At 31.7% G+C, this 11170-nt stretch overlaps 1 protein-coding gene across 1 annotated transcript; it reads left to right on the forward strand.

The window, feature by feature from the left end:
* Positions 1–2669: 2669 nt before the first annotated feature.
* MSTN (myostatin) lies at positions 2670–10738 on the forward strand. The gene is made up of 3 exons (XM_069070227.1): positions 2670–3199; positions 5086–5459; positions 7834–10738. The coding sequence occupies exons 1-3, from the start codon at positions 2827–2829 to the stop codon at positions 8212–8214; spliced, it is 1128 nt and encodes a 375-aa protein (XP_068926328.1). The 5' UTR covers positions 2670–2826; the 3' UTR covers positions 8215–10738.
* The last annotated feature ends 432 nt before the right edge of the window (positions 10739–11170 follow it).

Genomic DNA, 11170 nt, shown 5'->3' on the forward strand with positions numbered 1-11170 from the left:
TCACTATGTCTAATCAGATGCAGTTTTTACTTCTGAACTTTGGCTGTATGGGGGAAAGCCTTTCAAGATTGCTGAATAAAACACAAAGCCCAGACCAAGAAGGAGGGTCTAAGTTAAATCATCTGAGAAAACTTTCTTTTCTTTACATTCCTTTTCATGACATCAACCAAACCCAGGAAGTACCCAGCAGGCAGGAGTTCTGGAGTTTTACACTCTTCTCTAGAGTTGTTGACCTAGTTGGTTGTAATCACTGCTCCTCCTGGTGGAGAAGATACAAATAATCTTGAAATTCTATACAGCTCAAAATCCATTCACTAATGAAAAACAAACTGATTGTATTTTTGGAAATACCAACTCTTTTGATTTATTCCTTGTGTTTTATGTTCTTTTGAAGCTTGTGAACACAATGGATCTTGGACTACAGCAAATTTTCATACCACAAAGGCCTAGAAAGAGAAAATATATACTTTTTTCAACTATAGCATGACAGTTATAAGTTCAGGGAATATTAGAACTGTAAGGAAGTTTAGAGATCATCTAGTCTGACCACCTGACCAGGAACAGTTCTAGCACATGGGAAAGAAAATTTTTTCATGGCCCCATAATTCTTTAACAAAAGTGGTAGAATAAATTACTTCAAACATGTATATAAGTGTTCTGAGATCCTTGGAAGCATATAGAAGTGATCATTTAACATTGTCAAGTTCTACCTATTGAAAACAAAAATACATTATCTAGGATTGGTCAAAAAGGATACCATGATTATAAGAAAGATGTAGTTTTGATCCAGAAAAAATAATCTATCTCCATAAAATTGAAACTGGGTATTTATATACCAAGAAAATTGTATGACCCTGGGCATCTGGTTGCTTTAGTCTTTAATGATGAAAAGATCAAATGAATTATATGACATTTTTTTCCTCAAGGCATGCATATATATATGCCTGAATTTGTGTGTATGTTTCTATCATAAAAACCTTTAAAATACACTTAATTTTTTGAGATTACCAAGTTGCCATCTAAGTGTTCTAAAACAACAATTTATTAATGGTAAGATACTGGTGCCTTGAGGAATCTGTTGTGGGCCACTATGATCCTCTGGGGAAACGATATCTTTTATAATAAGCCATTCAACTTAGAATTCTATGAGGGTTTCCTTACTACATAGGCCAACTTAATTTTTGAGAGAGAAAATGTATAATTCTCTGCCCAGTTTTGCCATTTGCCTCTGATTCCTCTAATATGGATAATTTAGTATAAGCCCATTATGAGTACTGGAAAAAGATCATAAGGGGTATGTGTGTATGTATATATAATAAATGTATAAAGGTGCACATATACATATGCATATATACATATACATATGTGTATATACACATACACATGTATATACATACGTCTATATACACATACACACATATAAATGTACATACATATATACACATACATACATTTACACAATGATATGCAATGATATGGCTTGGGTATCTGTTCTTTCTCCTATCCTCTTCCTATATAGGAACATATTAGCAGCATGGTATAGTTAAAGGTAAACTGAATTAGGAATAAGGAAGTCTGGGATCTTGTCCTTGACTGTCAATAATTCATTGGGAAGTTTTTGACAAGGTTCTTCACCTCTCAGGCCTCCTTTTTCTAAGCTGTACAATAAGAAGGTGAGGCCAGATGATTTCCATTCCAAATAAAAGTCTAGGTCTATGTGTAATCCTCATAAGTTCTGAAGAAGGAATAGATGTTTTTGTTTCAATTAAAAGTACACATTGATTACATAATTTATATGCAATGCCATAAAATTCTGAGCAACACAGACAGCTTTTTGGATTCCTGCTTCAGAGTTTTGTTTTCGTTTTTGATTAGGTGACATTATGTCCTTTGTCATACACAATGAAGAAATATAACATCTTAGAGACTCTAAATACCTACCCTAAGACTAGGAATATAACATCAAATACAAGGTATTTAATATTAGGAAAAATTCTAATGTTTGAAATTGTCATTGAATATTTAAAAAATTCTACTCACATATAAAAAATGCCAAAATATTAGTAGTAATGTAACTTGAAGTAAACATCAGAAATTATATTATCTAAGATATATCAGAAATAATTTAATCACTAAGAGATTATACTAGAAAACATAATGAAATTATTTTCACCAATAAAAAATGTGACTTTTCCTTCTTTAATTTATTTCTTCCTAACTGGTATTTTCCTGAAGACATAGCATTAAAACTAAAAGATTAACTATGCACAAGTAGTATAATTTTTCTATACTTTAAATGCTAATATATATAATATATAGCATTAAATGATCTTAAGTTCTGAGACAACAAGCTATGATACATTTTAAGTATGGAGTTTAAATGAAATCCATCTATTTAAGTTAAAGCTTTCAGGTTACATATCGATTCACATTCTTCAAGTTTGGTTTGTGTTATTGTTAAAATAACGTCTTTTTTTAATGTCACATATATCCTTCACTATTTGTAGATTTATTTCTTTTATGAAGTGGTCAAATGGATCAGCTCACCCTTGACTGTAACAAAATACTGTTTAGTGACTTGTGACAGACAGGGTTTTAACCTCTGACAGCTAGATTCATTGTTGGAGCAAGAGCCAATCATAGATCCTGACGACACGTGTCTCATCAAAGTTGGAATATAAAAAGCCACTTGGAATACAGTATAAAAGATTCACTGGTGTGGCACGTTGTCTCTCAGCCGATACATGCATTAAAAATTGTCTTGGTGTTACATGCACAGAAGAGCAAAGGAAAAAAAGGGGGAAAGACTATATTGATTGCAAGATCATGCAAAAATTACAAATCTATGTTTATATTTACCTGTTTATGCTGATTGTAGCTGGTCCCGTGGATCTCAATGAGAGCAGTGAGCAAAAAGAGAATGTGGAAAAAGATGGACTATGTAATGCATGTACATGGAGACAAAACACCAAATCTTCAAGAATAGAAGCCATCAAAATTCAAATCCTTAGTAAACTTCGGCTAGAAACAGCTCCTAATATTAGCAGGGATGCTATAAAACAACTTTTACCCAAAGCTCCTCCACTCCGGGAACTGATTGATCAGTATGATGTCCAGAGAGATGACAGCAGTGATGGTTCTTTGGAAGATGATGATTATCATGCTACAACTGAAACAATTATTACTATGCCTACAGAGTGTAAGTAGCTTTTTTTGTGTGTGCATATCCATAATTCTGCTGACAGTTGTTCTAGTGTTTATGAGAAACAGATCTCTTCTCAGTTGCTTTTAACAGGCTGCTGGCTATAGTATGTAAGTGGGAGGGAGAAACTTTTTTTTGCCTAAGAGTTTATGAGCAAAATGCCAATAACAGTGGAATTATTTTTATTCTGATACATTATTTAATTTCTTCCTTGTTACACTGGAACAAATAATAAAATGCTTGAACAGCATTCAAGTTATTTAGCTTGACTACATTATGGTAAATACAACATACTCAGTCTTCCTTTGCTAGTCTTGCAGACTAACATAAAGACCAGACTTTTAAAAATGTAAGCAATGTACACAAACAACATAATACGATACTTAGCTGTCTAGTTGCTTAAAAGATATATTAATAATATTAAACATCTTTCTAATAAAATTGAAAGAAGTTTACTATTTGGGTCTATTTTTAAAGTCTCATTTTCCTCCTTATTGCACAGTATTTAAAATATATTTCTGTCAATACTAATTTGATTTCCGTGTATTCTTCAGTAATTAAGCTATTTAGTTATAAAAGCTATTAGACTTAACATGTTTACAAAAGATAAAATAAAGAGTAAATTATAAAGGGAAGAAGTGTAATGCAAGCATGTCATAATAATTACATAATTGCATCTAGATAAATAATAACTAATAATGAAATGCTTGAATGAGAAACAAGGTAGTATGCACCTGAATTACTTGTCCTACCACTACCATTGTGCTGTCATTAAGAGTACACAGTCTCTACATTTCTATTTACACACTTAATGTTGAACAATTAATAACCTGCAAAATTCACTATTTTTGAGAGATTGTTGTCTATTATATTTCTGGAATATTATACAATTCATATCTTACATTTATAGAAGGCTCTAAAGAACAGACTCACACACACCATTAAAGTAAAAACTGGTACCTTAATAGAAGGGGCTGAATATAAAAGGCTCTAGGTCATGAGCCTGTGATCTAGCTTTGCTGCCACTTCAACCTAGAGAACTAAAATAGCTATTAATAATAGATTTCCCATTTAAATAAGCAAATTATAATCACAATACTCTTTCTTTAAGACAATATTGTCTAGCAGTCCAACTAGAGATTTGCCTCCCTCCATTTTTTTTTGCAGACAGTTTTAAGATACTGTAAAGAAATAAATTGCTAGTATAATTGCTCTGTTTACAGTCGTCTCTGCTTATAAATAATATACCGGCATTAATGGAGATATTTTCTAATTTTTAGTTATCCAGAAAATACTATGAATATTTAAGTATTATGAATCACTTGTTTAGTTTCATTCTTTGAAAATTGTAGTTCAGAATTGGAATGTAAGAAAGGATTATTTTTTTCCTACTAATTCCAAAGGCTAAGTGAGTAGCACAGTATGCCTTGTCCCCAGGTAATTCAGGCCTGGGGGAAGGGTTCCTTCCTCCAGACTGATTGGTACAGCTGCTCAGTAAGTGTAACTACTCAGATTCCCAAAGAATTCTAAGTGGATGTTCCTCCACGGTGTCTCTTGTTCTCTCTAATCGTCATCATTTTAAAATTTCAACCAGCATTCATTCCTTCATAAAATTTCTCTTGTAATAAGAAGTCCATTTCTAACCAGTTGAAAAAAAGGATGCAAATTTAAAAACTGAAAAAGGTAATTGTAAAGTATATATGTTTTAGGTTTTTTCTAATGAATGAAATTCTATACAGTATTCAGTATCAAAACATACTTTATGGGAACCAATATTCCATCAAGAGAATAGTTCATTAATTTGTTCATTTATTTGGAGATTTGGAATTTGATTTTATGGATACCTAATTCAGTAATTTTTCTTTCTAAACATTCATTTATAGCTGATTTTCTAATGCAAGTGGAAGGAAAACCCAAATGTTGCTTCTTTAAATTTAGCTCTAAAATACAGTACAATAAAGTAGTAAAGGCTCAACTATGGATATATCTGAGGCCTGTCAAGAAAGCTACAACAGTGTTTGTGCAAATCCTGAGACTCATCAAACCCATGAAAGATGGTACAAGATATACTGGAATTCGATCTCTGAAACTTGACATGAACCCGGGCACTGGTATTTGGCAGAGTATTGATGTGAAGACAGTATTGCAAAATTGGCTCAAACAACCTGAATCCAACTTAGGCCTTGAAATCAAAGCTTTAGATGAGAATGGTCATGATCTTGCAGTCACCTTCCCAGGACTAGGTGAAGATGGATTGGTAAGTAATACCTGAAAAAAAAACCCTTCTATAATAGCACTTTTCCTGTGAAAGGGACATGCTAAAGTATGATTCTTTAGTTATGTTTTATAAAAATTCTATTAATAATATTAAAAGTGTTCATTCAATGTGGGTAAAAATGAAAGGGGGGATGGGAGTATCATTTTTTTAACCTTACAGGCCAGGCATAGAGATGTTTCCTCAATGGTATCCCTGTACTCACCAGAATAAATTAACCAGACTTCATATTTTTTAGATCCTTTCTTGGTTTAGGCCATTTATCAATGGAAGTCTTTTATTTTAAATTAAGAGGAAAAACCCATTGGCTTCTTTAAATTATATACTAGTAAGCAGTTTTCATGGACATCTTTAGTAGTGACAAACTCTAAGTTTTACATTATTAATAATTGTTATCAATAATAGTCATACAAACCCCCATAAAACCCTTACAGTGGGATTTAGTACATACGAAACACATCAAAACATTCTTTTTTAGAAGTTTTCAAGATGTATTGAATCTGTTTTATCCTAGAACAATGAAATAAGTTTTAATGAATTATAAATATGAAAAGAAATTGCTTTTAGTTACTACAACTAACTGAGCATAATGTTTGTGCTTATATTTGGTAGTCAAAGTCTTTTGAAGTAATCATAATTATCACCCGCAGTCTGTAGAAATGTCCATTTATTGATCTCTATATTGCCAACATTGTAAAATATTCCTTTGTGAATTATCTATGGCAAATTTTAAATTTCCATTCTGGTGCTTGGGGTTAACTTCATCCTTTTTTAAGATAGTGTGAACTTAGGAGATTAATTTTATATTAACTTCAGCAAAATATAATCGCATATAGATTATGAGAGAAAACTAATATATTCTCAAACTCAAAAGACATCAATTTGGAATTATTTGCAATTTTGTATTCTCTATATCATTACTTCCCTCTATTACCATGGATTTATTTACTGTGCATTGTATCTATTCATTATTCTTTGCTAATATAATTATATCAGATTCTGTGTTGAAACATTATAATGCCTTTTAAAATAACAAATGTTCAAATACAATCAATCTTAACTGTCAAAAATTTGAAATGTTAATCTAGAGTACTGGATCAAATTTCTTTCATGTAACAAAAATATTTTCCCCAAGAATGTTATAATTGTATATATAATCAATAAGTTCCTGGATTTGCTTATTCATTATTTGCTTTTAAAGTAATACTTTTTTTCTTAATGTAATTACCGTTCAGATCACATGGTATCAATACATGTATATTCTAACATTCAAAATGGACTCCAAGTTACATTTAAAAAAAAAGATCCCGTCTTCTTCTTTCATCATAATGTAGGTGCCAATATTTTTACTATCCCCTTGCAGGATAAATATTATGATCATTAATGTTCCAAAGATATATACATATACATACATACACACTTCAATTTAATAATCAGATTTCTAAATATTAAAAAAACATCAAAAAAGATGTTTCTCATCTATAAATGGGGGGGGGTAGAAAATGACTAATACAAATCTAGGAAGAGACACTCCTTGAAAAGATAAAAAATGATGAGGGAGGCAACACTCCTCAGTGGAACAAATCTGGATTATTTAGGGAAGCGGGTTCAAATCCCTATTCTGGTTCTTTTTGACCCTGGACAAGTAATTTCACTTCTCTGGTCCTTAGTTTACTCATCTGAAAATGAGGGCTTCAAATTTGATGGCATCTAAGGTCCCTTTCAGCCTAGAGTCTATAATTCTATAATATCTCTACTTATATTTACTTCTCTTCCAACTCCTGACCTCTTTCTCTGACTGCCCCAATCATAACATGTATCGTTTACATACATATACACCTTTGCTTGAATATAACTTCTATCTTCTATGAACTTCTGTCTTGAAAATTTAAGTTTCACTGTGGGAGGAAGACTCGGACAAGAGCAAATATAGCATGACTGCATCTATACGATTTACAGAAATCATCATGCTTTAAGCCCAGTCACTTTGGGTAATTGAGCCATATTTATCTTCATTCATCCATTCATTCACTTAAAAAAAACTGGTAGGAGGAGGGTGCCCACTATGTGAAAGACACTATGCTAGAGGTTGTGATGGATACAAATACAAATGATACAGTCTCTCCTTTCAAGGAAGGGTGTACTATTTCAATTTCCTGGACCAGAAAGGGGAGATCAAGTCCAATTAAGAATTCCTTAAATGTTGTAGTATCTTTTAAAGAGGATTTTTTTCCAGGCAAGAGTATTTGTGAAATGATTTGCTTGATTAGTTTTCTCTTTTGAAGAATGCCTTGTCTGATCCCAGGGAATTTCAATGTGATTTATATTTTCAATTCTTTTCCCATTCTTTACACAGAACCCCTTTTTAGAGGTCAGAGTTACAGACACACCAAAAAGATCTAGAAGAGATTTTGGTCTTGATTGTGATGAACACTCAACAGAATCTCGATGCTGCCGTTACCCACTAACAGTAGATTTTGAAGCTTTTGGATGGGACTGGATTATTGCACCCAAAAGATATAAGGCTAACTACTGCTCTGGAGAATGTGAATTTGTATTTCTACAAAAATATCCTCACACTCATCTTGTTCACCAAGCAAATCCTAGAGGTTCAGCAGGACCCTGCTGTACTCCTACTAAGATGTCCCCAATAAATATGTTATATTTTAATGGAAAAGAACAAATAATATATGGGAAAATTCCAGCCATGGTAGTAGATCGTTGTGGGTGCTCATGAGCTTTGTGTTAGGTTCATTACTTCATAAAATATGGAAGGTTTCCCCTCACCAATTTTTGAAACTGTGAAATTATGTACAATAGGTGACAAAAGGCCTAGAGTACATTACAGATTCACCAAGGCACAAGCTACCATATATGAACTAGAAGAAGAGAATAAATACAATGGTTGGTATTTAACCTTCAAAAGAAAAGTTGCAATCAAAATATTATAATTTCCTTTTTAAACAGGAAGGAAATAATATTTCATATATGATCATCTATCATCACATGCAGGTAAATAAAAGCAACTCCCCTAGTGTCCCAAAGACTTAAAGAAGCGAATATTAATATACATTTCTTCACTGTTTCACTTAATATCAATCAGAAAATTTCCCTACAATAATGGGATAATGTAGAGTTGTTGCATACCATCATTTGAATTTTCCTAAACACTTGCATTTTTAGTGTATGACAGTATACTTGGTAAGATGAAATTCCATGAAAATAGAAGAATACAGAAATTCGGGATGGTACATTATATTCATGGTTCCATTCCTGTAATGATTAGTACAGTATGTTGATAATCTAAAACAATGGTGCTAATACAACAGGCTGAATGAAAGATGTTATCTGGTTGCAAGTATCCAGCAAAACATAAAGTTTCCCCTTTACTCAGGTACCTTCAAATGGAGTAGGGTTTCTTTAATGAGAAGAGAAAGTTTTCTTTTAGTTGTCAGCTTTCCAGTTTGTAACATCCTTGGACAGTCTGCAGGCTACTAAAAGGCAACAGGACACGAATAAGCAGTTGACAAACCTTGAAGTGCTACATAAAAATCAACAATTATTTTTGTTGTAATTAATAAGAAAAGTATAAATCCTAATTCAAAATTATAGCCTGCTTTTAAAAAAATCAATACTGCAGTTTGCACTAAAACCAACCAATGCAAATCAATGGTTCTATCAATGTTGTATAAAAATACTTTGATACAATTGCATTTATGTAATATGTATACAAGACTTTTGTAAATAATGTTTCCTTTTTTATTTACTGTTGGTATATGTTTATACTAAGAAAATTTCAAATTTTGTATTAAGGCACAAAAACATGTCTTCAATTATGAAACATGATTGCTTGCAGAACAAATTTTATTAGCAATTAAATAGTGGACTTGAAAAAAACCCATATGCCAATAGTTAGATGGTTACATTACAATCATTTTATATTTTTTTACATTATTGACATCCTCTTATGGAGTCACAATGGCTGTATAATGTGAATATGCAATTTTGATGGTTTACTGTCAATATAATAAAACCGTAACGTTCCATGATTTTAATACTGTACTGATAAACATTATTGACCATACCAAAAAGCTTTAATTTTATTTTCTCTATAGGCAGAAAAACAAACTGTTGATCTTTTCAATAAAATATTGCAAACTTTATTTTGTAATTCTAGACTAAATATACTTCTTCATATGCTTCTATTTTATAAATCAGGACTTTTAAATTGGCTTAAATGTACTTATTGCAAAGAGAATTTTTTTTGGTATCAAATGTGTAGAAAATCACAATAAGTTATGTTAACATGTTTTTACCTCTATGGTAAGATGCAAAAGTTCTTATGTTACAATGATGTATTCTGGATTTCTGGTTTTCAACTTATCATTCTTTATTGTTAGAGATTATAGTAAAATATCAACCTGTTAATTTTCTTCCTCTTTTTCCCCTCTAACTTATATTTTATAACATTTAAAATATTTAACATTAAAATTTTTATTCAAAATGAAAACATAAATCACTCATTTACAAATATTTAGAAATTATAAAGCTGTTCAAGTTCTGAGTGGATTTCCCTTCAAAAGCATGGTCCATATTATTTGGCACTACAAAAACAGATAACTGATTGCATCTGTTTTGTTTCCCTTTATGTTGACCTGGGTACTGTTTTCATAGATTCAATTTCCAAGTAAATTGCAATGGGCAGGAGTATAGGATACTAGAATTATGTAGTATACACTAATTTGAGGAATACATTGAAGCCATGTGTTCTTCCTGGCTCTGTGGAGTATACATAGTTTTTCCTATGGGTATAAAGAAACTTCTGTCTGAATTACAAAATATTCACCAAGTTCTTGGACATACTTAAATGCAACATTCAATATATGCAAAATAATAATTTTTAAAATATATTTTAGCTCCTAGCAGAGTGCGGATAAATAACTACTAAACCTAAAGGAAGAATTAATTGAATTGTATTTAATGCCACTAATTTCTAAGCAAATTTCTATTCCCCAGGGCTTGAAAAGATCCAAGATGTAGTACAAGTGCTGAACATGGAGTCAGAAGATCTGAGCTTCCACTTCCAGCTCCAACACTTTGTAGTTGTTTAGGAACAAGTGATTCATTTAATTTCTGAGTCTCAGTTTTCCTCATCTATAAGGAATAATAACATAGTCTACCTACCTCACAGGGCTGTTGTGAGGAAAGTGCTTTGTAAATTTTAAAACACTACATAAATATGAGCTATAATCTATGATTTCATCAGTGTGGTATCTCCTTATACTAGTGTAGATCACAGCCCTTCCATCCCTTTGTAGATGGTCTTTGTGAGTTGCTGCAGCCAAAAAAGTTAATACAACTACATCTTGTATGATTATATTTTTAATTATAAGAGGTTCCAAGTCTCTTTAAAATTAGTTAACTTTATATTTGGACATAAGGTAAGTATATCTCTGGACCCATATGCAAAAAATCTTTTCAAATAAGCTGAATTTGCTTGATCTCATGCTCCATTGACATTACCTTAAAGATACCAGAGTCACTTCACTGTCACAATGAGGCATTAGAGTAAGACAATGAATCTAGCAATTCTAATAAACAGAGTTATTTCTGAACCACTTAAGAAAATTATTTACTACTATTTCCAACAATAACATAAACAATGTATAAGTACTCTTCAAAAGTTAATACTG

Source organism: Petaurus breviceps, unplaced genomic scaffold (genome assembly GCF_028583685.1).
Source record: "Petaurus breviceps papuanus isolate PSGF00001 unplaced genomic scaffold, PetGlider_PUasm1.0 90804, whole genome shotgun sequence".
NCBI lineage: Eukaryota > Metazoa > Chordata > Mammalia > Diprotodontia > Petauridae > Petaurus > Petaurus breviceps.